We start from the raw sequence: 27,164 nt of genomic DNA, 5'->3' as shown, positions 1-27,164 counted from the left end.
ATTTAATTATCTTTATTCTCAGGAACTGTATTTAAAAAATTCCATTTTATGGGCCTTATGCAGGTCCTTATTGAACTGGTTACCAATCTCTCTAAAAATATTACTTGTGGCAGATATAAAATCCTATAACATTTTTAATAGTTCCTAGATGCCCTCTGGTGGCTGGGCCTGACAACTGCAGAGTTGTCAGAAAAATTGTTATACGTGACAGTAATTATGGAAGGAGGATTTTCTTCTTATTATTATTTAAACAATGGAATGGTGAGAGAAATATAGTTTATATCATCTTTGTTAATCAAAAGCAACCAGTAATACAAGCCATCTGTTTCTATGTGCAATATGTAGCTGTGTGCACACTTCTACCATTGCTAATGTGATTAAAAATTAAATGCTCAAATATAGGGGTAAATAGCAGTAGGCCTTTTCCATGTACTTTTCTTTTCAGTTTTGTCTTGTATGAGGGCCTTGAGAAGGGGAAGATAATGGTAATCTCCTGTACCAATGGATGTGAAAGGAGCCACCCAATCTATGGAAAAGGAGTAGCGTTGGATGAGGATGACTAGCAAGGCAAATGAGATGCCCTGCTTCCCTTTAAAGCTCTCTTCTACTCATCATAGAAAAGTACCATGTTGTTTCATGAATGGAAGAGAATGACAAGCCTCTGTTTCTCCTCTCTTGTTTTTACCTATTTCTGACTCTTTCAAAAAAGTGATGTTTCTCTTTTAGAGAAACTCTGCTCCAATATTTCTCCTCTTTGTTATTTCTCAAAGTAAGTAGATATTTTCCATTTTGTCTTGCTTCTTAATCTCATAACCCCTGCTCTAACTGGGCATCCTGTGTCCCATCACAAGCTCTAACATGTGGGAAAAAAAAAGAGAAGAAACCCCATCCACACTTTCAAATTTCTCACTTAATGCCATTGCACCTTGGTAATTCCATGAGCTCAGAACATTTTTCCACTTGAAACTCCCCACATCAGGAAACCTTCTGCCCATGCATGTCTCTTCTGTTTGGGATGCAAAAAATATATCCTAGTGCTTAAACATCTTTCCTGTTAAATTATGCATTATATAGTCAGAATTTCTCTTTAGCTAGGTTCATTTTAGAGCACTGTTAATATTAGAGCCAAAAGCTATGGCACTGATAGTTAAATCAACTATCCTAACCAAGGCTTGAGTTGAGTGCATTTTTCTCCATCTCTGGTCTACTGCTGCTCCTCCCTCTCACCAGTCCCACCCTGCAGAGACATAGCTCTCCTTTTGATATTATCAACTTCTGCTGTGATAATCACAGAAAAAGACACTGAACATCGGGAGATAGACCTAAATAAGATAAAGGCCTTTTTGTTTACAGAAGTGTAGGTGAGAATAAACCACATTTCAATGGTAAGGATAGTTATAAGCTACTCAAAGCAGAGCATTACCAGTCTTATTTTTACATATTCCAAGCACACACATAACTCAATAAAATCCATGGAAAATATGAGTGCTTTCTAGAAAACCGTGGAGCACTGTCTGTACATTTGTATTGCTCTAAAAATGCCTGCTGATCCAGAAGATGCTACTTGGAATGCTAACACTAATGAAATATTGTATGATAACCAAAATATTAAAAATGGATCAAATGATTACTTTGAATTCTAGATTCTCTTGGAAGATTTGGTATTCTAAAAGATGGAAAACATGAACTGTCTCAACAATTATGACCTTAACTATTTTTGTGTCACATCATAGGGTGATTATAAGAATCTCCAAATCTGAATAGTTAAAGACTGGAAGACTGGATATGCTAAGCTATCTAAATAGTGATCTGTGGTTTGGAAAAGAATTTGTACCATTGCCATCTTTGAAACTAAAATAATTTGTTTTAATTTCTTCAATACAACCTCTAGGAACTAATGCCTCTTTTGCTGATTTGGTCATAAACTATATTGTACTACTGCTTTAATACCTGAAAAATTAATATATCTAAATCTTCTTAGTGTTCGATGGTGAATCAGTGAAGCACTACAGGATCAAAAGACTGGATGGAGAAGGTTTTTTCTTAAGTAGATTGAAAACTTTTGAAACTCTGAATGAGTTTGTTGACTATTACAGTAAGAACAGTGATGGCCTCTGCGTGACGCTTGGAAAGCCCTGTCCAAAGGTAAGAGTGAATGTGTGCACATATTTTCACAAGCTAAGTCTCCAATATCATTTAGAAAGTGCTAGTCCCATATCTGCTTGCATAATTGGAATGGTCATTATTTTCTTATTTTCAGAAAGTTCAGATAGCAATACACTTTCTTTCTTGAAGTTGAAGTGTTAATTTTGAACAGGTGAGAGGAGAAAATATGCCAAATCACAATTTCTTAATACCAATTTTAATAGATGTATATGGTGATAAAATCTTTAGATTCATAACTCCAGCTGTCTATAAGTAATTATGGAGGCAAAACCACAAGGTTCAGGCAAGCAAGACATGATTATTCAAAAAGTTTATTAGGGATTGACTTCTAATTTTTACTTTCAATGTCAGCATATTTTCTTTAGAATATTCCTTATTTCTGGCTATAAACATCAAATTTATTTTATGTTCTCAACTTACTTCACCTGTGCTGTCAGGAAACACTCATGTCTGTTTCAACTTAACATTGTAAAAAAAGGAAGGGATATCTAAATATATTTTTTATTTTCTTTTACCAGGTACAAATTCCTACTACTTTTGATTTGTCATATAAAACTGTTGATCAGTGGGAGATAGACAGAAAATCTCTGAAATTCTTGAAAAAGTTAGGATCTGGTCAGTTTGGTGAAGTATGGGAAGGAATGTGGAATAATACCACCCCAGTGGCAATCAAAACATTAAAACCAGGTATGTGAATTGCTCTTAAATGTTAATAATGAGTAATGTTGCCAAAACTGCTTCTTTATTTTTTCACTGCTACAAATATAGATTCTATCCCTATGTGTAGCTGTTTTAAAATCACTGTATTTAAACTTATAGGCTAATGAATCTCAGTGTCCAGATCATGTTTGGTATTTGGATGTGAGGGGGAAGTTCTTTACAGACAGAGCAGTGAGGTGCTGGAACAAGCTGCCCAGAGAGATTGTGGATGCACCATCACTGGAGATGTTCAAGGCCAATTTGGATGGGGCCTTGAGCAACCTGATCTAGTACCAGATCAGGAGGTTCTGGCCCTGCCTGTGGGTTGGAACTTGATGATCCTTGGGGTTCCTTCCAACCCAAGCCATTTTATGATTCAATGCATTAGAATGACAACATAATATAGTTTTCTGTTTCTGTGTGAGCTAAAATAATTCTTGCATTACACAAAAATTCTTATAGTACACAAAAAAGAAACCCAGCAAGACAGTTTACATTTGTTGGTATGCTACCATATTGCTGGTGTAGAATTAAGTGACCAAGTATGATCTGTAGGTGAAGTAATCCATTTATTTCTGGTTTGTCATCACTAGAATTTTTCCTAGTAAGTAGGTGCTATATTATAAAGCTTCCTTGGTGATATGGAATATGCACTGTGTTAAGCTCATCATATTTAAGAAGTACTTCAATTTTAATAATGATTAAATACATTCTAGCGTGTTTTGACACACAACATTAATATCCAATATTTGAATATAATATAACCTTGTGATTAAGACAGCTTTGAACATTTTTTCTTTATTATTTTTCATTACCTTTAAGTAATCTATGCATTTTAAATAGACAACGTAAAACATCTGCCAGCAGATGGCAAGAATCCCATAGAGAAGAAGATAGCATGAGTGGCATTTATGTTTTTTTAAAGATAATATTACAATTTGTTGTTACAAACAGAAAAAGCTCATTTAATGATTCAGTTTCAGGAAGCAAAATAGATTGGGACCTTTGATTTAGAAGAACAACTAGATATTCCTGAGTCCTACTTGACTAGAATGATCTCCTGAAAAGGGAAGAATCTAAAAGTGCATTTTAGGTCTATCTTATATTACAATAATGTTGATTATTTTTGGACTTGCAAATTGAAAGCATTTAAGAAACTTTTATTTTATGTTAAAGAAGAAAAAATGTTCAGATTAAAGTCTTAGTTAGTGTGAAAAAACAGCATACATTTTCAATGAGCTGATCATCTCCACACTGATCTAGTAAACACAGAAATTGTTTTGAAATCTCTGTCCATTTCCCTGTTCTAAGACATTCGCAGTGCTAAGCCATTCTGTGGCAGAGATCCATCTGAAACAAGAAGTCTGAACCCAGACTTTCTCCTTGAATCTACAGGCAGAATTCTTAAAGTAGCTCAGATATTTTACGTGTCCCATTTTTTTAAGACAATCTTCACTGGGCTTTTTCTATGTGCTAACCAATTTTTTTCTAGGTATGATGCCAAAAGAGAGAACAAGTCCAGCTTTGTAAAGACAGGGAAAGAAAATATGAGGCAATTAGCGTTCTACGAAAAGATTTGTTTCTCATCAAACAAAATAAGATTTTGCACAAATTGCAGTTCATACATTTCTACTTATTTTCTCTATAGAGAAAGTGCAGCTGACATTTATCTGGTATTGCATGTGCGAAATGCTAAACTAATCATTTCAGCTCCACTTAATAACTCATTTCAAAACTCTGCTTCATCTTCTCCTTCTGTGCAATGGGAACTGTGCATATTTTCAGTTCTCTGTGAAACAAACTCCTGTTTTAAAAATGGACTCAATCAGAACTGACAAGACTACACAGAAATGCATGAATCTTGAATGGAACAGTAATACCAAGCTACGGTTGAAGACTGCTTTTAATACTCAGCCTGAAGAAAAAGAAAAGAATTAGAGATATCAAACTTTATAACTGAAGCAAAGTTTAATATGTTTAAAGCCAAACTGAACTTTGGAAATCTATTTATTTGTTGATCAATTCATTACTTGTTCCATGTCTTAATGATAAAGGAAACAGAGAAGACATTATTCTAGAAAAATTCGAATTCACCAAAGATTATAAGATAATAAAAATGATATATTTGTTAGCTAAAAATGAAGACTTTACATCCAAATAAACATATTATTTACCAACTTGCTTACTCACAGTCTAGTGCACTAAAAATGAAGAAGCTCCTTCAATGGTGATACTCTTTGTGTTATGGTAGTTTAGCTGGGTAAAATGACTTGATTAATCACGCTGCACAGGAAAGCATTAAGGCAGGTTTTGAAGATCTCCAGAGAAGGAGATTCCACATGCACTGCGGAAAACCTGTTCTGTTGCTCTGTCAGCATCAGAAGAAGTTTTTTTCTCATATCCAGATGGAACTCTTTGTATTTCAGTTTGTGCACATTGTATTGTGTTACTAGGCACCACTGAAGAGCCTGGTACCATTCTTTTGATACCCTCCCTTATACATTGGTAAGATCCCCTCCCAGCTCTCCCAGCCTTTCCTCATAAGAGGAATACTCCAGTTCTCTAATCATTTTCATGGTTCTTCACTGAACTTTCTTCAGCATGTCCATGTCTCTGGTTCTGTGGAACCCAGAAATGCACAGAACACTGCAGACGGGGTCTCACCAGGGCCGAGTGGAGGGATAGGATCACCTTCCTTGACCTGCTGGTGACAGTATTCTAATGCAGCCTACGATACCTTTGGTTTTCTTGGCAATATGGACATATTGCTGGCTCATGGAAAGAGATACTCCTTCAGAGAAGAATTCCATGAGTATATTTTCAGATATCTACAAACACTCTTGGCAGTATAGTAACATAGAATGAAAGGCAGTATAAGCTGCAAATTTTGCAGATGCATGACTGAGGATCTAATTATATCAAGCTGCAGCTAAAAAAATAAATAAATCAGCAGCATAGGTTTTTTTTCTGAGTCCACTTTACTATGGAGAACTACTTTTCCACAGTGAGTGAAGAACTACATTTTCTAAGCCAATGGCATTCTCCTTCATGCTTCCAGAAGCAATTTGCTCAAGTGTTTCAGCAACGCTCTGAACACACAGTTCAGCTGGGACTAAGCTGGAAACAATAGTTTTTGTAGGCTGCAATGACCAAAATTTATGGTTTCTAATCTAGAAGGAACAGAATTATAGATCTTTGATACTGTGGCTTTAATAAAAAGTAGTAGTAATGTCATGCCAGCACTCAGATAGTTGTCTGGCATTTGGTTCATTCTGCTTTGGCTGCATCTGTGACATTTTAGCATGCAGGAAAAAAAACAAAAAGAGGTGGATTTTATGAATGAAAAAAAAATCAAAGAGAAAACAAGAATTATCTAAGGAGCGTAATCTCAGACATTTGAGTTGCTGACCCACAATCAAAGATGTGTAGAGATCAGAGATAAGAAAACGCACTGAAAAACAGCAATTACTTTTTATGTTCTCGGATCTGCACAGCGATGTCTTGATATAGGCCCCTGATCCATCACTTCACATTTTTGTTTTTATTTCCTCACCGAGACATTATTTTTTTCTACTTAAGTGGAAAATGTTGCAGCAGGGATTTACACTTTGTCCTATGCTGAGCATGATGGATTTTCTAGAACTTATTGCCTGGGCTTAGCTTGCTTCTCCAACTGTCAGCACATAAAGCAGGCATCTATCATCACCAGTTAATCATATCTCTGAAAGTTCCTTATGCCTGCTCAAGCTGACAGATGCGTTTGTCATTATCATATTGTAAACCATCTCCCAAGTTTCCCTCTTTACATGGAAGCTTCCAAAGCAGAGTTTGTTTAGGAAGCATTCTCAAAATAGTTGTAGGTTTGGTAGCCTTATGAGAAGCTTTAGTAATATTCTCAGTTCTTTAGCATGTAATATATTTAATGCATATACAGTGGAAAAAAATTTGCATGCAGGAAATTTTCTGTTTCCCTGAACAAAGATATTATTTTTTCTAGTTATTTCAGTACATATCCTTACATTACTTTATAAGTTTGCTTGTGTACGGTCGGAACACTGACTAAGTGTTGCTGGATACCTGTCTCCTCCTGTTGTGCAAATCTTACACTCAGTCTCTTTTGTTAATAAGAACTTGTAGTTTAAAATGTTAAACTTATTCAGAAGATCACAATAATGCTCAACGTAATCTCTACACAAGCTCATGATTTATAAACATGCAGAAGATAACATTGCTCTGAAGCACAAGCTTACTTTGAAGTCACTTTTGAAGGTGTATTAGAAGTTGCAAATTCTGTCCAGAAGAGCTTATCAAATATTTAAGGACCACTTACATTTAGGCTACTGGAAACTAGATAGAAATAACGGACCTTTAACTCATTTTCAATAAATCAATGTTTATCTTATAATGTGAAGATTCCTCAACTCTAGAACAAGTAATCAGTACTGATACACCTTCTTTAAGTAGGCTTAAATTAGAGGAGATTTCTGCAAAAAAAAAAGCAAAACAAAAAGCACAATGGAGAGTACATCAAATAAACACATGGTAACATTTGTTTCTTAGGAAGGACTTTGGTGTTTAACAAGCTGTTACTTATTCAAAAAAAGAATTATCTAATGCATATTTTTTTCAAATAGTAATCAACCTACTCTCAAATTGGTGTCTTATGAAAAGACATATTAACTAGCTGCTTTTTGATCAAGTGGTTTCTACCTACAGTACTTTGCTGTTCACTTTCTGTTTGCCAATTACAGGTGAAAATAGCTACTTCTTCAGAAACACGTAACTCAACAATGAACTTTAAAAAAAAAGTAATTTGAAACTTCTTTTGGCTTTTTTATTTTACACATTTCATTTACACAAGCTTCCTCAAAGAAATGTGGTTTTCTTGTTGTTATTATGACAGGTTTCATTTCTTTTTCTTTTTTGTAGCTGGCACTCAAACTATTCATTGACATACGCTAAAGATATTAGCTAAGAAAAATGAAGGCTAAATACAGTCTTTAGAATATGCAGGAAATACTTACTGATCTGGTCACTTGTGTATCATCACTACTGTTACTATTATGAATATTAATGAACAGGGTAAAAAGGATTTACTATTATTCAGCTAGCAGAATACTTCCCTCTTGATCACTTTATTGGAGGTTGACATATATGAAAAACATATTGCTTGGTTTGAATTCATAGGATGAAGTTTCTAGTATGATTAAACTGAGAGATAACCTGTAGGTAAAATTTGATATTAGAAAAAAATCAGACTATCATTTTTTATGATGTGAAGAATCTCTTATAATGATCCATGAAAAGCAAGCAGTTTCACAGACTCCAAGTTAGCCTTACTTTATTCTTTTTAAGATAAACACAGCAAATTTTAGCTTTGATGCTAAGTCATGGTTCAGGTTTATACGTGCACCTAAACAACCAGAGTAACTCACACTTTTGTCAGAAATAGATACAACTACACTGTATACTTCTCTTGAAAAATAAGCAGGAATATACTTACTGTATATTTGTACATTATATATATAATATGGATATAATAGAATGATGTATAAGTAACCTAAGAAGATTCAAGACGACTGGATACACTTGATTATTTAATGTATAGAGTGTAAAGTTAAACACACACACAGGAGGCCATCACTCTGAGTCACAAGGTTCAGAATGGACCCCTTGCTTTCAGAACTCCTTGAAAAGTAGCTATAAGATGTAGCTAGATCTTCTCCTAGGCCTAGACTTGATCAACAGTATTTTTTAAGGAATTAACTGTGCATAATCTAAGATATGATCCTATCAAACTTAATAAAACCTAAAACACACTATTAGCCACTTACTTAGGAACTATATCATCAAGGCATCTTGATATCAGGACATAAAGATCTCTATGGAGGTATAATCCTGCAATACATTGCTACTCAAGAGAAAGACTGTTGCACAGCCTACCGTTATGCTCCCTGATTATGGGGTAAGATGATTGACTCATAAGTACAGGTTGCTTTTTAGGTACGAGCTCAATTATTTCTCAGCTGGTGAATTAGGTGTCTGCTATCAGTTTATTCAGCAGTCTTTCACTTGAGACAGATTTGTGGTTATTGTCAGTACTGTTGGTTATTGTTTTCCTGTGCTAGTACAGGCTTGAAGGAAGCTGAGGGAAGAAGAGGGCTATGGCATGAGAAACACGCTGTAACAACCACATAGCTTCTATTTTGGCTTTAGGTTGGTTTCCATGACAAATTCATATAGTTTGAAAAGAGGAAGCACATGCATCACAGCATTAAAAGAAATATCAAAGTAAAACCAAGCCCTATAAAAAGAACTCTACATGGTTGTTTTTTCTTTTTTTTGTTGTTTGTCTGTTTATATTGACTGGAGATGTAGGATCTGTGGTAGATTAATGTAAAGATTGTACTGCCCTAAATAAAAAAGGGATGTAGAGTAGCATTACAGATATATTTTTTTTTCCACCTGCCTCTCATCATCTCTTCTTTGTAGAGAACATCCATCAGTAATCTACTTTTCATCCAGTTTCCATTTTCCTCTGATAGTAACAAAAAAGAAATGTGTATAGCCTGTACCAGTTAAAGGGATGTATTATTGGCTATCATCCACTTATTGATGACATGGAAATCCATCGCCTTTCACCATCTCCTTCTAATGACATCCTGTAAAATATTGTCAAATTGGAGCCTGTGAGATTGCCTAGCAAAGTATGAGAATGCCAGGAAAGAGAAGCACTTATCCCTTGCAACACTTTTTGCTCTCACGGGTTGCAGTGTCAAGTGGATTTTTTTTTTTTTTCTCCTTCACAACATCTGTCAGCAGTATTTTTCAGTCATTTCTGTTCTGTTCTGATGCAAGGATGTGAAACCAGACATTACTGTTATGTTTTGGGAAATAGGTTGAAGAACTGCTCAGGTGGCAGAATTCAAGGTAGGTATTGGGTGAAGTGACCCAGACTGATTTACCAGTTCATTCTGTAGAACAGATTATCTGGTGGAGTTTTATTACTGAGCCATTTAGCTTCCTCACAGCATTTCACTCCATTTAAACATCCATGTTTGAAGCAGAGCCAAGCTCCCAAATGAACCTTGTCAGTTACCTAATGCTAATGTTAAAGAAAATGAAATAAAGATTCTTTCTCTTGCATGCCTGGTTTGTTAAATGACTCAGTCTGCTTACTCTAAAAAAAACAGAACCTGTTTTAAAACAAGACATAGAACAAACTAAACTTGGATTATTTTTTTTGTTTGTTTGTTTGTATGTTTTGTTTTTGTTTTCAAATCCTTCCCTGTAGTCTGTTCTTAATGAGTATATTTTGATTTAGTAAGAATAAAACATTTAAGTTGCTGAATAATTTCACATTTGTTTTTACAAGTATGATGAAGAAGGTGTTATTTACCATCTTCCTCAAAACTCTGAGAGTGTCTAATCACTATTGGATAATCCATAAACATAACACTTTTTCTTCATTTATACATATCTTTTCATAATCAATCCTCCACACAGGACATAAGAAATTTAAGCCTAGCTTTGCCACTCACCGTTCATTCCCAGTGCCATTTCTATATTGTTTCTTTGTTTTAAATTGAATCACTGTGTATGTGAATAGAACTAGAGGTAGTATGACTTTATGTAATACTTAAAAATTTGGGATCATTTGGAATATCAGTTAAGATAACTAGGCAATAAAGAGAGTATAAAATTAGTTTTACACATTCACATGGAAAATATACATATCCATTTATGTATTTCTATATTGGTAAACATTATAAGTAGCTATTTGCATTTATGTATATAAATTGCATGGATCCGTTCCTTATATACTAAAGCATTTTCAAGGCTTTCATTGTTTAGTTGCTGTAGCTGATAAAAATAGTGCAGCAGATTCTTACTGCAGCACTATTTTTTCCCATCCGAAAATCTATGTTCATTACTATTACCCCAGTTTCTGGGCATTTTGTTTACTAGATGTAACATAATTATTTGTTTAAATTGTATCATTTAACATTCTACCCTCATCTTTTTCCACCTGGGGGAAGCCTGGGGAGGTTAATCTTAGCCCTTCTATTCCTGAGGGCCAGAACACATGTTCTCTGTCCCTGTGCAACTGGCATATTTCACTCATTAACAGTTTATTTCAGCTGTGCTGTCTGTTTTCTCTGGGAACTATGAAGACTTGAGATGCTAATGTACTTTGAGAGACAGAAAACAATTCTGGTTATTCCCTTAAGACTGCCAGGCTGGTAGGAATGTTCTTATAACCTTAGCTTACGTTTTGTTGTTTCAGGTTCAATGGATACAAAGGACTTTCTGAGGGAAGCACAAATAATGAAGAACTTGAGGCATCCAAATCTTATACAACTTTATGCTGTTTGCACTTTGGAGGACCCAATTTATATTGTTACGGAGCTGATGAAATATGGAAGTCTTATAGAATACCTTCAAAGTAAGCATGTCTATAAACTCATTTCAAGGAGTATCAGAGCTTTCAGTTTGGTAAATACACTTATATGAAAGACAGAAGTGCAACACTTGATTTAATATGAAGAACTGCACTATTAGCTATACTTGGGGATGAGAGAAGAGGAAGAGGTTTATGAATTTTTGACAAAGTATTTGAGAAGTAGAAGAGAATGACACTCAAAGTTTGAGACACAAACTTCACACCATCTGAGACACATTTTTTCACCAGTTCTACAAGTAGATGGGAACATGCATAAACAGGATAAAAAAATAGGCATGGCAAAAGAGATCATACTTGACACAAAATGAAGGCATTTCCGCAAACTGTACTTAGCGTCTTTGGAATCTGTTATCGAGCAGAGATAGTCTTTCCTTTTGAGTTTGTTCCTTAATTATGTTATCAAGTCTTATATCTAGAGCACTTAAATGTACTCTTCTGAAAGCAAATAATAATTACAAATGAAGTTCTACAGCCTGGAACAGGCTAACATATTGATTGCTCTTTAAGTTCACCCCAGCTACTGAGAAATGCTTGATTCCAGTACTGTTCCTCATTTTAATTTATCAGATGACTGAATGTTAAATGTCTCTAAGGTTGTGATGATCTCTTGAAAACAGATCTTCAAGATCTTGGTAAATTTGTTAGTCTCTCTAGCCCATAGGGCAAAGATCTACGAACTACTGTAGACACTATTTGGGTTAATACACTCCTTCCCCCACCCTCTATGTGGAGCAGTTTCTTAAGTAAGGCTCAGTCCACAGACAATTACAGCTAAAGAAATCTCTAGTAGAGGGACAGCCTCTTTAGAAATTAAGCAGAGAGGGACTGCAAGGAACTTGGGTCAGAAGGTTTGGGTACAATAGTGAATACTAATAGTTGGAGACTGTGAAGAACAGATTTCCATTCCTATCATATTTGGTGCCTTTATGTGCAGATTGCTGCTTATCTGACCAAAAGAGCCTGGCACATCAGAAACTGATTGCTGGACAAGAGAACATTTATTGCATGGGTGAAATAACTCTGAGAAAGCCAGGATAAATCACAGCTAACAGAGAAAATTGGTTTCTCTTACATGGAGCACAGTATCTTTAGGATACATTAGCTCTGCAACCTATGTGAAAATTAGTTGCCAGCATATGAATAGCAACTGCCTTGCTGTAGACAGTGAATGTATAAAGCCTGATTTGTACGCTAATTCCTGCTGTCTTGCACCAGAGACTATTGAAAATCATTTGGTCTCCAGGCAGCCAAAATGGCCAACACAAACCTGGTGTTTTTTCTCCATTTCTGATGGCCTATGCACTAGGAGATAAAACAAAACTAAGAGATATGAGCAGAAATTCAGATACTTTATTAGGTATTGGTCAGAGAACCAGTTGCCATCAATGAGAGCAGCAAGAAAGCAGATTTGAAGCTTGAGTAAAGCTCTGTGTCTGGAAGTGATCCACATTTGTTGAAGGTCAACGCATCGCTCCTGATAAGCATTTTGAGACTCAGCCACTTCAAAAATCAGGAAAATTTTCCAAAAGGCTGCTGTTTCTATGTACTCCATGGGTAAAAAGAAGTCAAAGAGAGGGAAGGCCTGGAGATAATTTTTTGGTTAAATTTCAGATGCTAGGTATGTTTTTCCAGTTTTGAAATACCTTGCTATTACATGCATGGTGGCTATGACATTCCACACTAATGACTACAACTTAATAATGATAAGCACGTGAACTCCTCACGCACTCTGCCACTACCAATATGAGAAAAAACGCAACTGAAAACTTGTCATTATTGAATGTCAAGGTAATTTTCATAAATATATGTGTTTATTAATTCTGATAGACCTGTGTTTTTTTTCTGGCAAATGCCCATCTTGAAATTTGATGAATTATTACCAATGAAATACTCTCAACTGGGCAAATAGTTATGTATTTATATGTTTATTGCCAAAATGCTGCAAAAATTTACCTGTCTTTCCTAAATGAGATACTGTGATTTTTTAGAATGTGGTGCAGAACCTGAGCTGTCTTTGATATTTTCTCTGTTAAAATTTGCATATATGAGGGATAGCTGTGTCAAAAATATAAGTAGGGAAGGACATAGAACTGCTACGTTTTCTTTATAGGATAAGGAGTAAGCCATGAGAAAATTTTATAAATTCACAAGTAGCGCTTGGTTTTGGATGTGGAAGTTATACTAACTTCGGATTTCTTTTTGTTGTTATAGATTTTTCTTCTTTAAAACACTTTAAAAAAAGCCTAAAGCACACGTATACTGAGATGAATGATGCTGCACACTTTTCCAACCTGCTCTGAATCTCACAGATGGGAGCTGGCTCTAGTCTGGAAACTTCTGTAGCAATACTCTGTAGTGAGGGCAACAGGGCACCTGTGATCTCTTTCTCTCCACTGGCACATATGCTAAAGGCTACTCCAGGCACCCACCTGGTTTGGATTCCCAAAAAGGACCCAAAAGAAGGAGAAGTCTTGCAGTAGTAATTCCACATATAAAATTGGGTCTTGTCTGTGTCCTTTAACATGGTGCACATGTATGTCCTAGAGGGGAAAAAAAACCCACAACAAAACACCCACAAAGAGAATTTAACAGCTCTTATTCCTCTTCTGCACTGAAGCAGCTCATTAAACGTGAGAAGTTGTTCTTTCTGCCATGACTATTCTCTCTGTATTGGACAGCCTGGAGCATCAGCAGAGCAAGACTGAACCTGTACTCAAATCTGTCTGTGTCTTAGTCTGCTTTCACCAGAAGGTAGTTTGCAGTCTGAGCAGATGAAGGAACAGCGTGAAAGGGAACAGGGAAAGAAGGTTTTGAAATCAACTTGTATAAGCTAGTTTCTAAAACTCATGTACCCTTGCAGGTACTGGTACATCTTTAGTTATTTTCTGATTAAATACAACTTAAGATTCATTTGTGGATTTACCTTTGTCCAGTGAGATAAAAACAACTGATGTCTGTCAGTTCTTGGAGCTGCAAAACTTCAGAGTGCTTTATTATTCTGTGTCCTGATTATATATTTTCCTGATGATTAAGTCTGATTTTTCTCTCTCTCTTCTAAAGGTTAAGGCAGCATACATCTGAGAGAGGAAAAGAATATCTGAGTCAACAGTAAAAGTAAATAATGTCAGTGGTAGATTATAATGACAATCACCTTAGACTCAAAAAGGAAGAAGGACAATACACACAGAGAGCAAATAAAATCGTTCAAAATTCATTCCTTTTACCTATTTATCTCAGAACATTCAGGTGAGCAGGAAATTCAAGACCTGGAGATCATGAAATAGATTAGTAAACAGTGGTATTTCACACTCTTCATAAGGAGTAATTGCAAGATTAGATCAGATAAAATGCCCTGCTGGAGGAAGCTATGCAAAACAAAGACACTTTTACTGTGAATCAATCTAAAATATCAGCTGTAAATGTTTTATTTCTTTAACACTGAGGCAGTAAGGAAAAGTAATCATCCTCAATTGAAAAATGAGAACTGTGACGATATGTAGCAGCAAACGCTTAGCTTTTTGTTGTTGCTGTTCAAATTCTGAAACAGAAAGTTGAAGCTATTTTGAGTACTGCTGCAGAAGTAGGCACTGATGTTTCGGTGCTGCAGACTTTGGGTTTGAGTGTCAGTGATGCCTTAGGAGAACACTGATTTCACTTAGCTAGATTACCTTGGAGTACAAATTATTTCTTATGATGAGTTCATCTGTTGTCAAAATGCCACAAAATCCCTGGTGTTGAATTTTAAAGTATTATACTCCAGTGGTACTTTTTTGTTACCTGTCTTACTATTTATGGCTGCCATTTTTCGTGTTCTATGGACTCATTATTTGTGGAAACAAGTTTTTCTGCTCGAAGTTCTTTTCCTACTTTGTTTGAACAGCCAATCTTTGATTGCAAATCTCTATTTCTGAGATTTGCTGATTTTACAGTAATGGAATGGCATGCACATTGCTTCAGAATGTTCTACCAGGCAGCTTGAAAGCAGCCCAAAGAGTCCTAGTGTTGAGGAGCAGAAACAATGATAACAGCATGAAGAAGTTAAGTGGACTGGAAAGTGAAAATGAGAGTTACACTTGACAGCAGATGGTGTATTTGCTAGTAAAAGTCATTGGAGAACATTCAGAAGGGCTATTTTTGTGCTTTTCACTCTTCAGACAGCTTTGACTACATCCAGTGTGTATTGACATTAACTCATACTTGCATTTTGGGATGGGTAGGGCACTTTTCAGAAAGACAAACATCTGCACTACTATCAGCAGATAAGTCTTTGTCACCAGCTCCTTATAAGCCTAGAGCAACTAGATATTTAGTACTGTTTCAGGAAAAATGGGACAGTCCTTGTCACTATCATAAAGCTAGCTGAATGACTTAAAATAGTGTCATTCACTAATATCTGTCATGTGGTTATTGCACTACATAGTTGCCTTGATTTATATTGGCTATTTGCACCTGTAAACTGTTATGTTATTAATATATGAATACCACAAATATTATCTTTGTCTACCTCTTTTAAAACAGATGATGCAGGCTCCCATATCTCCCTGCCACATCAAATAGACATGGCTGCTCAAGTGGCTTCAGGCATGGCTTATCTTGAATCTCAGAACTATATCCATCGAGATTTGGCAGCCAGGAATGTTCTGGTTGGTGAACACAGTGTATACAAAGTGGCAGATTTTGGACTTGCAAGAGTTTTTAAGGTGGGTCATGAGAGTAAATTGACTCCACTTCTGGAGGAAAGTTAGAAGGGGTCAACTAATGGATGTATAGTAGCTTCTGAATTATTTTCTTTCTGCATATGCATTTTCTCTCTTGCATTATTCCATGAAAGGTTAGAAGCCAGCCTATGCCATTCTGTCAACCTGAAGACGGACTCCTGCTATGCATCTCCCAGCCTCCAAGGAAGGAACTTGGCAGGCAATACCTTTTGCTGCTCAGCCTTTATACACAACACTAGTGTCTGGCACGTGGAGAGAGACTGTAGTAATTATACTCCTAAGCCTGTAAGAGAAGACATATAAAAATATATTCATAGCTATTTTCTCTGTTTTTAGTTTCCCACTGCCTTCGTGATGCTTGGGAGTGCAGGTAGCAATCATAAATGGATCTTATTCTTCTGCACAGCTAACTATGAAGCTCATAAAATGTCTCAGACATTTAAATCTGATGCAGTTTCACGTTCTTTTCCATTATGCTCTTTTTTTTTTTTTTCTTTTTTTTTTTCTTTTTTTCCTCTTTATGCTCTGAGGTTGTGGAATACCAAGTAAAACTAAGGAGGATCATGTCAGCAAAGATCTGTGGGTTAGAAAAGAGATTTTCTTCTTCTGAAAATGATTTGAGTTGGGAAGACTTGATTTGCCATATTTTATGGATTTCAATATGTAACCCGTATTTTCTGAAGTCTTATTATTGCTTTTATTGATTTATGCTCTTCCACTGAGAAGCAAAAACAGATTAAAAAAGCCCTCTGCTTCCAATTTGATTTTTTTTCTTTCTTTCTTTCTTTCTTTTTTTTTTTTTTTTTTTTTTTTTTGCCATTCAAGCAGCAGAAATTTAATTTCTTATTTATTACATTCTGAACTGCAAAATAATTTATTGACAATAGCATCAAGGAACTTTGAAAGTACTTTTTGCTTAATTTTTTAAATTTCCTTTCTAGTTGTGCATGAAATCAAATTGTACATTTTTTAATATGAACAAAAAATATATTTTTAAATGAAAAGTGCAGACTGTAGATAATATTTTATAGTGGTTGACATTTCTTATTAGAATTGAACTTCACTATAATACTCCTTCACAGAGTCACCTTGGCAGACTTAGGAATATTCTGTCACTTAAGTCAAAATGCCAAGTGTATCAGTATGTAGACACAAGACAAAACAACAATTTGTTCAGTACTTTAGGTTATTGTAGCTGAAAAAGACTCTATATTAAAAAACCAAAACCCACCCCCAAAATTAGTGTGTACATTTGCCTGAATGTGAAAAACTTGACAGAGACTTGAATGTGGCTGATGTACATTAAACTCCATTTAAAAATAAAGAAGAGGATAAATGTTCACAAAGTCTAGGTGTCCATGGTATAAAACTTTATCCAAATGATTTTACTACCAAGTAAAATTAACTCAAATTCACAAGCAAATAGTTTTCCTTTGTCTATCTGTATTTCCTCTTCATTTTGCATGAATTAATTGTGGCCCTTGTAATCTAACGCTAATTTGAATCACTCAGAGATTGCTCTTTGGTTCTGAAACCTGTTTAAGTGATTGTTATTAAAGATAATGGCCCTTCAACACTGAAATAAATCAAAGAACAAAGGTTCCAAAATTCATTAGCTCTTGCTCTTCCCTTCTCTCTTTACTGATGACAGACACAGAGACATTTGGTCTCTAGTGTCAGCAAGATCCATACACTGCCATTTCTGACAGACTTCTGAAATCTTGCTTGCCAGATCCAGAACTCACTGTAGCGGGTTATAATTAATCACAAACCCCTCCAGTGCTGTGTTCCTGCTTGAAATGGTAAATGCTTTAGGAAGACCTTTGATGAACAATAGCATTTCTAAACTGTAATGCCCAATTAAACAAAACACTTCTGTAAGTGCATGCTTTAATTCCATGAAAGGCAAACATTTGATAAGTTTAAGCATAAGCTTAGCTTGGTCAGGTGCTTTGCTCCTAAATCTGGCTTCTTTGTTTCACCCATGACAGGTAGAAAATGAAAACATATATGAAGCTAGGCCTGAAACAAAACTCCCAGTGAAGTGGACAGCCCCTGAGGCAATCCGCTATAACAAATTCAGTGTTAAGTCAGATGTGTGGTCGTTTGGAATACTTCTCTTTGAAATAATCACGTATGGGAAGATGCCCTATGCTGGTAAGTATTTTTTACCCACTGACTGATTTCTTGTTGCTATCTTGCTTTAAGGATGACATAAAAAAGTGAAATGCTTGTACTACAAGTGAGCTGAAGGGTTTGAACCTGTCTGTAAATACAGAAAAGTGGCTGTTCAGATGAGATCCATTCATTGGCAGATCTGTCTACCCCAGGCTTCCTGGAAACTTTCCAAGGGGTGTAATTAGCAGCCATTCAAACTTCCTCTTGATTGAGTCAACCAGCATTTCACAGACACAGAAGACAATTGCTTATTTTCAGCCAGCACCTCATCAAAAATGCTGTAATTTGGAAAAGGGGAAGCCTTTTTGCACTCACCTACTTGCACCTTTGCTTTTCTTCTTTTCCTTCTGTGAACATTACGTGAAAGCATAGACTATCACGGGTGAAATACTGCACAGGTACTTCAGGAAGAAGCCATCAAAAAATGAATTGGAGTGATTTTACTCCCTTCCCTCCTATTTGACTATTGCAGTGGAAAGTTTTCATAAAGAAATAAATCAGAGGAACTAGGAATAAAATTTCACCAAACACAAAAGTAGATTCAATGGTGTGGGAGCAGCCAATGTACCTAGCATTCTGAGGTGTCCTCATGGAATACTGGCTCCAGTAACACTAGATATTAGTGAAAATGACTGACTGTGACATATTTTGTGCTGGTGAGGAGAAAACAAAGGCAAGATTGAAGCAAAAAAAAAAAGTTATGCTTTATCCTGATCTGGTCTATAGGCTGATACATTCACCGTAAACTACATTTCATAGAGTCCCACAGTGATATATACAATAAAGGGAAAAGTTGATTTTGCCTTTTGATTCCCACCCTCACCTCCTGTGAAAGCATGTCGGGGAAAAAAAACCCCACAAAACCAAAGCCTCAAATCCTCAACTCATTCTAATGTAAATTGTGGATGCACATATACATCTAAACAAATTACTCAAGTATAAATGATATATAACACCATGATTCTCAGCATTGTCTGAAAATATGCTTAGCAAAGCACACAAAATATGCCTTGGCAAAGGCATAGTTTGCCTTCAACTTCACAGTAGAAATAGTTATTTGCCTTCTTGATGTTACTTTCAGGAGTTTGTCCTTAGTAATCAGTTAAGAGATAAGGTTATGTTGAACCATGGTGGCAATGGGTAATGTACAAAGGAAATATAATTCAGAGATCTAAGAAAAAGAAGTAAAGATTACATAGCTGAGGATTTAGTTTAAAGAGTAGGAAATTAAAAGGGAATGGGACAATAGCCTTGATACAAAAAAGGTATAGCAAAGATAAGAGAATTTCTTCTTCTCCATGACCCACAGTGATAGAGCAGGATGCTACAGGATAACTGCACCACAGGAAAATTAGGACTCATCTTATTGAGAACTTTCCAAATGTGAGGAAAATTCAAAAGCAGGACAGATTTTCTTGGGAGGTTTAGGAGCTGCTGAAAGCAGAGGGATTTATCTTTAGCTTAAATTTAAATAGGTGTCAAAATAATTCAGGCAAAAACTGGTAGTAGAGCAGAAGCCTCTCACCCAGACAAATCCATTTGAAATGCCTCAGATGGGTATTGGTAGTTAGAGATGAAGGGCCTGGAATGCGATGGAAGTGCTTTTAAACTGCAGTTTTGGCACCCTCAGTGGTTTTTGTGGCCTTTTACTGTTGCTCGGGACCTGCTTGCTCCCAACTCTGTTTTTAGTGGTCCTGCAGGTGGGGAGTGAGATCTGTTGTCTTGTCTCAGTGGGAGACAGGGACACACAGGTAATCTGATTAATTCTTTCTGCCTTGAAATGTTGGCAGGCATGCCAGGACACCAGGTAATCCAGATGCTGGACAAGGGATACAGACTCCCTCAGCCCGAGACCTGCCCGAAGGCGCTCTATGAACTGATGCTGAAGTGCTGGAGTACAGAGCCCAGTGAGAGGCCCACTTTTGAGACTTTGTACTGTCAGCTGGAGGACTACTTTGACAATGACTCCTATATGAACAAGCATGCTACCATTAAGTGAACCCCAAGGCAGGGACAGAGGAGGAAATTTAAGTGAATGCTTCCAAAGGGAGACAAAGTTAACCCCAGATGGAGAGTTGGATGTGAAGATAAGGAGGACCGGTACATTTTCACACCTGTGCTGGCACGTGAAGACACATAATGATTTTACTGGTGGCAAATGTTTTGCAAGACTAAGCATCAGGAAGCAGGAAAGGTGGGGGCTTCTAAAATGTAAACAACCTTCTATTTATTTTTTAATAAAATTAAAACAGCTTACAAGAATGAATAAATGAAATAAGTCTGATTCAATAAAACTGTAGCAATTTGTAGTTTCCTTATTAGAATAATTACGTATTTACCATTTCTTAGATTTTTGATCCCTACTAGCTTGTCCTTGTAGAGAAATTTGATTACTCTGCACAGCAGGATCTGTGCTATGAAAGCTCTCTTATACTAAAACAATATAGAAATTCCATGACTGTGATGATGTTGAAATCTAGATTAGTTGCCTTGCTTAGACTTGAAGTACTCCTGCTTTTGCTGTATCAGAAAATAAAAGAGATGTTCATGCGAGGAGAAAGGAATAATTTTTATATTTGGATGTGAACAGTGATTTTTACTAGTTTGTATAATGTTCTTTTACAACAATAAACACAATTATTAATAGATTCTTGAAGTGGTTTGTTTTAAATGTTAGTATTTGACTGACTATCATCTATTGCAGTGTAAGGACTTGTTTTTTATTTCTAAAGTCTGGGAATGTTGGAGAAAAATGTTTAAATCATGACTGCCTTAGCTTTTTAGAGTGTTCCTTCACCTATGTCAGCATTCCTCTCCAACAGGCCCATGGCAGATCTAGATATTTTGCAGAAGAACTCACAATCCATGCTTCCATCTTCTCCAGATATAAGTTTGCTATAGGAGATTTAAATAATTGATCATCTATTTTATTCTGTTCCAAGGGGAAATAGGATCCAAATGTTTCTGCAAGCAATCTTTACAGCTATGGATTTCATAAGTTTGGTTGTTTTTATTTTCTTCAGATTTTCTAATTAATTTCAATATCAGTTTTGCTAAAATTTAATATCACTGTGACATTTTTATGTTCTCAATTGTGAGGTTTAGAGAACCAAGTTTCAATTATTTATTTATGATTAATCAGTTAATTATTTTACAACATAATCCAGGAATTAAGAGATGCTCAGTCTTAACGTACTTTGAACTTAGAACAAGTGTGTTACCATTTTTCCTCTAATATCAAGAAAGGGTATAAATAAAAGATTTGTTACTTTAAAGAGGTATGTTTTTTATTACCTCTTTTCTTTATCAACTCTTTTCTTCACTTTATACTTCAGATTCATTCATCTCAATTCCTTGCTTCCAATTTTTAATTTCCTTTTCCTCTCTTCTACTTTTTGGAAGACAGAACTGATTTTTATTTTTTTTTTTAATTTCCACACACATCTGTTATGTACTTTCTACCCAGAATATCTTTTCTTATTTATGTTTTCCTCTACCATTCTTACATTTGTAGAATTTCTAGTGTTGTCTGTTCACCTCCATTTTTGTTCAATGTTTCTCCTAGCATCTCTCTACATACTAATTACATTTGTAAAGAATTCCGCAGTAATTAATTAGCTGTCCCAACATTCACATGATTTTGGAAAGTCATTACCACTCTGAAAGAAAAGTGAAATGTTTTTGCCAAATCCATCCTGATAAGAGTTGGCGTGGCATTATCTGAGACAGACATAGGGAAAGTCTTGTGCAGTAATAACATCCCGGCGTGTTTTTAGACTTATGTTAACTGCTGGCTCCTGGCCCAAGCAAGATATTATTTATGATATCAAATCTCCATCAATCCTTGTTTCTCTCTTCTAGCTAGAAGCTGTGTTTAGCCCTGTTACAATATGATGTTAGCAAATCCCACAGGGAAATTTTATACAGTAAAAGTAGGAAAACAGTTATTCAGAAGGACCTATGCATTAAACTCGCAATCTTGATGTACAGGGTCTAAAATTTTTTCAGGCTGGGAACATTAAGAATATCGCAAATAAAGGTGAAGTTTTCCCAATTAAAACAAAAAAGCTGATAAAAGAAATATAAGCCTTAAAAAGGCTGGAAAAGTGTGTTTCAGAGAAGTCTGTCTTTTTTTTTTTTTTTTTTTTTTTTTTCCCAAAGGTGATTTGTCAGGAAACAAACAAACAAACTGCAGCCATCATAGAGAAACAGTAAAGTTTTCAGAATTTCAAATTTTACCAACTTGTCAGAATGCTCTGTGCTGGCTTCTGTCCTTAGGTGGAGGCAAAAAGGATCTTGTAGCAGTGTTAGATGAAAGCAGGAGGTAGATCCACTTTGATGAGTCTCATTATAGACATCACATCAAATGAATTTATTTGTTTTCAGCATTGAAGCAATATTTGGTCCTCCCATTTGACATGCTGTAGGTATACCTCACTGCTGTTGCCAGCGACCAGCCAAATCTTTTTTTCTTATCTGAAGAGGAAATCAGGGAAAGGTAGGAAGACATGTAAGTGATGAGGTCAGAATGTTCATTTTTCTCCACTAAATTGCCCTGAAAACTTATAATTGCAGATGCTACTATAATTGCAGAAAACTACTATGAAAACTACCAGTGATTTGCCATTCTGGCTTCAATCTGTGTGTTTGCATTTGTTTCCTTATTCTGCCTGACCCTAAAGCCAGCCCTTGTTGCAATGATATGCTGCCTCACTAATTTGAGGTTTAATTTTTAACCTTTTTTCCCCTGGGCTGACAGAGGAACAAAGGAGAGAAAAATCATCAATGCAGTGGAATCAACAAAATGCTGGAAATAGAGTGTAATGTGGAAAATTAAACATTCTTTTCCTCAGCTCTTTCACTCCATGTATTTGCAGTCAGATGGATCCATTACCAGGAAAGAGAGGAGGAAGAAGGCAGCCAAGGGTGATGAACCTTCATAGAGTTCAATTTGCTTATGGGCAATGTAACAAGCAAAATTATTCTTTTCCAAGACCAATCCATTTTACAATCATTTTATTTATACGATAGATAACAATTATAGTCAAGTCTTTTCTATGATTTGATTTAAATTAAACACCAAGGTTACCATTTCCAGTTATAGTGCACAGTATGATAGGTTTAACTTATTCCATTTGAAGCCTCTTATTTTCAAGGTTCTGCCAGAGCCATCTATTGCACTTGTTTTTACCTAATGGATCATGGAGGGAAAATAATGGATTCAGTTATGAGAAAGGATAATAGATTTTTTTTGAGCTGACATAAATTCCTATGCTTAGATAACATAAAAGGATCAGGAAGAGAGAAGTTGAATTTTCTTCAATAGACCAGTTCTTGAGAAATACACTTCACAGAAATTGTACTGAGACATCTTTATGTAATGCTTTATTTATGTAATTCAGTTATTCTTTGAGAACCAAATCATTTTACACACTCTTACAAAAGATAACTTAAAAATTCCCAACCAGAAAGGATTTTTTTTTTTTTAATGCTCACTTTTTCAAGAAGTTATGGAGCACTGCAATTGCATTTTGATCTCTAAGTATTAAAGACTTTCTGGTTTTTAATTCTGATTCCTATTGGAGAACACTTTCTTGCCTTATTTTTATTCCAGCACATACAGACATACAAAACACACAATAGAGCAATAGAAAATCTTCCATCACTCATAGCTCATACTTGTCCCCTGAATGTTTTGACTACCAGCAGCAATTTTCTTTCTGCGGATGTGTAACTTATGTTATGCAAGGAAATAGACCATCAGAGTTCAACATTTCATTGTGATGTAGACTCAGTAAGCTATCTGTGCATCAAAATGAAGCATCCCTCATTTAAATGATTTCCTCCTCATACTTTTCTGTGTGCTACTATTTTACTCATTTAAAGTGGCGTAGACTCCTGTCTACCTAGTGTTCCCATGCCCACTGCAACTCGCTTTTCAGCTATTTGTAGCATATGGATCTTGGAGAAGGTAAAACTGCTGCACTCTAAGCTTTTCTCTTACAGATACAGAATTTTGGTAAATCTTTAAGAGAGCTGTGTTGGCTCCTGTTTTGTCTGTTAACATCTGGAATGATGTGTTCTTCAGCATGTGACTGATCTCTGCCTTAGTTACTTGCCACAAATTTTGCTTAGAAGAATTCTGTATATACTTGAATGAAATGCTGAACTGTGAAGAAGACTTCCAGTCTATCCATGCTTACTATTAGTGGATATATTTAATCTATTTTTCAGTTTCAGGCATTTCGGGAATGGCAAACAAATATGAGAAATGACATATGTAAGTAAGCTGTGGAAATCAGTGAAAAGTACTTAGGCATTTTAACCTTCAAAGCCAAATTGTACTGAACAATTCACTCCTTTATTAAGTGGTAGATAACTCTAAAATACATAGTTGAAGAATTCAGCATTCTAGAAATGAATTCTAACCAATTTCTGTATCTACATATCACTGTAACTTAAGAACTTGATAAAAATTGTGCTTTGCTTCCCATCAGTGCTTTCAACAAAGTAAATTCTATTAAAATTAGGCAGATATGTGAGAAGAGAGGTGCATAGCAACACATTTGTTTCTTTATACAAAAATCTCCCTTTGCACTCTCCTTCCAGTTCTTTATCAGTGTTATTACAGGAGGATTAGAACTCCCGTAGAGTAAAAGGACTTCTTACCTATGCTAAGAATAAGATTTTTTTCTTTTATTTCCTAAAGTAAAAAAAAAAGAAAAAAGAAAAAAAGAAATTAAAAACTAAGCCCTGAGCACTTTTCTCAAAACTACTTTTCAAAATAAACAATAAAACCAATCAACAAAAAGAAAGAACGAAAGAAAAAAGAGCGGGAGAGAGAGAGAGAGAGAAGAAAATAAAGAAAGAACAAAGAAAAAGAAAAAAGAAATGTGGGAAGTTTATCATCCATATCTCCTGAAAATAGATGGGAAAATTATTTCAGAGCAAAGTTGCTGCTGAATTTAGACTCCACAGCTGGTTGTACTATTTACATTATAAAAGAAAAGAAAATTATTGCACTGTATTCTTTAATTATTTTGGTATAAGTATTTGAATACACTGATTAGATTACTGTCTTTTGATGTGCTATAGAATCCAAATATATATACACAGAAATACCAAAACATATTTATTCTAATTCCCTGTCTCTGAAGCTAGATATATCTCTCTGCTTAGAAAAATAGTAACATTTTTGTCATTGGTCATGTATGTTTTTCCACAGAATTTTTACTCTTTTTTTTTTTTTTCTTAACATTTTAAAATTTTTACTCAGATGCTTTTACACTATAATCAATTTTCTCTCCCAAACAACAAAACTTGCTTGTATTCTAAAGTACTCTATTACTCTTTCAATAATTAAAAATGACCAGCAATAGAATGCAATGCATTCAGCTTTTTCATGCCACTGGACAGCTTCTTAGAAACAAATATCCATCTATTCTATGCTATTACCAGAATATCAGTTCCACATTTCTCTTAGAAACCAGAAGAAGAAAAACTTAACTTTCAAGTTCTTCTAGAACTCTTAGAACTCTAGAAATGAATTATCTTGCAGCAAGATCGAAAGTTTCAAAAATTTCACAGGTGCTATTAGCTTTGCATTTCTTATGGAGTCATCTACAGCAGCAATGTAACAGGGGCTAATAGCCACTGTCATACTGGCTTTGGACTGTAACATTCCTTATGTGATTATAGGTTCTGTAGGGTAAGAAAATTTTCGTTATAAATTTACCGTACAAAACTTTGTTTCTTCAGTAGTCCTGAATGTTGAACTGATGTGAGAGACAGTTCCCCATCATGCACTTGGTTGCCCTGCAGCCAATTCCTCTGAGTTTTATAGTTTTATGATATCATATAGTATGGAATATCCCTTTGGCTCTGTGGAACACTTCTCAGAAACAACTAAAACACTGGTATGTTATTGACATTGCTTTTCTCCTACAGCCAAAATATAGCATCATAACAGACACTGAGGAAAATCAACTCTGCCCCAGCTGAAACCGATACAAGCCACATACTCTCAGAAGTCAGCAATGTTGCTTGAAGCCACACTTTTATCTTAACAGTTGGATATTAATAGCCTTCTCTTCTCCTTGTTCCACCATCAGGATTGCCTGTTCTCTTAACAAGTTGCCTTTTGTCCATACTCTCATTTCCACAAGACTTCAGGCTGTCTATGGAAAGCTATTCTCTGATTTTTTGTTGTCCTGATGCACACCATAAAATAAATTAGGATAATAAGCTACGTTGCTACCATAGTTGACATCCTGCCTTCTGTTAATGAGAAATGACTGAATAAAAGTCTTTGTGATCCTTAAAACTATAAGCAATTAATATTACTATAGTCTGATTTATATAATTCTGGAATTTGGAATAAATGAGTAGTCATGAGAGCAGATAATTTCAAAACTTATAGCATTCTTCTCTGAAAAAGGAACATGAGGTTGCTTTTATAGGAAAGAGTGGTGGGAAAGGAAATTCCTCAATTCAATAGCATGATAACAAAACAGAAGAAACTTTGTTAGTCTTGGAGGCCTTTAAAAAAAACACTGCCTTTACTTACTACCCCACGGCAGGATGCAATGTTGACAGTTCAACGTTTAAATAATGTATTGTTTGTGGATATGTGTACAAATACTCTATCCAGAAGAGTAGGTGTAGCCAAATGGCTGTATGAGCCAAAAGCTGGAAGCATTCTTGTATCAACCTCATCTCTCATTGTGTTTGTACTATGGTTCTGTACAGCCTAATAATGCTATATATTGCTACACTGGGCTAGTGATAGGATGAAACAAATTGAAGATGATTTGATAACATGATTTTTGATGTCCCAACCTGGCACCACAGTTATATATGTTCATGTCATTACACGTCTGACTCCTGAAAACACTTACAGACTCCACTTCACTTGCATGCAATGTAACTGCAGTTTTCCT

At 35.5% G+C, this 27,164-nt stretch overlaps 1 protein-coding gene across 1 annotated transcript in view; it reads left to right on the top strand.

The window, feature by feature from the left end:
* FRK (fyn related Src family tyrosine kinase) overlaps positions 1–21,500 on the top strand; it is a 45,886-nt gene extending 24,386 nt beyond the window's left edge. Inside the window, exons 3-8 of the mRNA XM_052680893.1 lie at positions 1,982–2,145; positions 2,685–2,853; positions 11,153–11,311; positions 15,848–16,029; positions 18,039–18,204; positions 20,016–21,500. Coding sequence (XP_052536853.1) covers positions 1,982–2,145; positions 2,685–2,853; positions 11,153–11,311; positions 15,848–16,029; positions 18,039–18,204; positions 20,016–20,224 — 1,049 coding nt within the window. The 3' untranslated portion in view covers positions 20,225–21,500. The remainder of the gene's footprint in view (positions 1–1,981; positions 2,146–2,684; positions 2,854–11,152; positions 11,312–15,847; positions 16,030–18,038; positions 18,205–20,015) is intronic.
* Positions 21,501–27,164: the final 5,664 nt, after the last annotated feature.

The sequence above is a fragment of the Tympanuchus pallidicinctus genome, unplaced genomic scaffold (genome assembly GCF_026119805.1).
Source record: "Tympanuchus pallidicinctus isolate F22 unplaced genomic scaffold, pur_lepc_1.0 scaffold1, whole genome shotgun sequence".
NCBI classification, from domain to species: Eukaryota; Metazoa; Chordata; class Aves; order Galliformes; family Phasianidae; genus Tympanuchus; species Tympanuchus pallidicinctus.
Note: the sequence above shows the minus strand (reverse complement) of the source record. Positions and strands in the feature narration are given on the sequence as shown.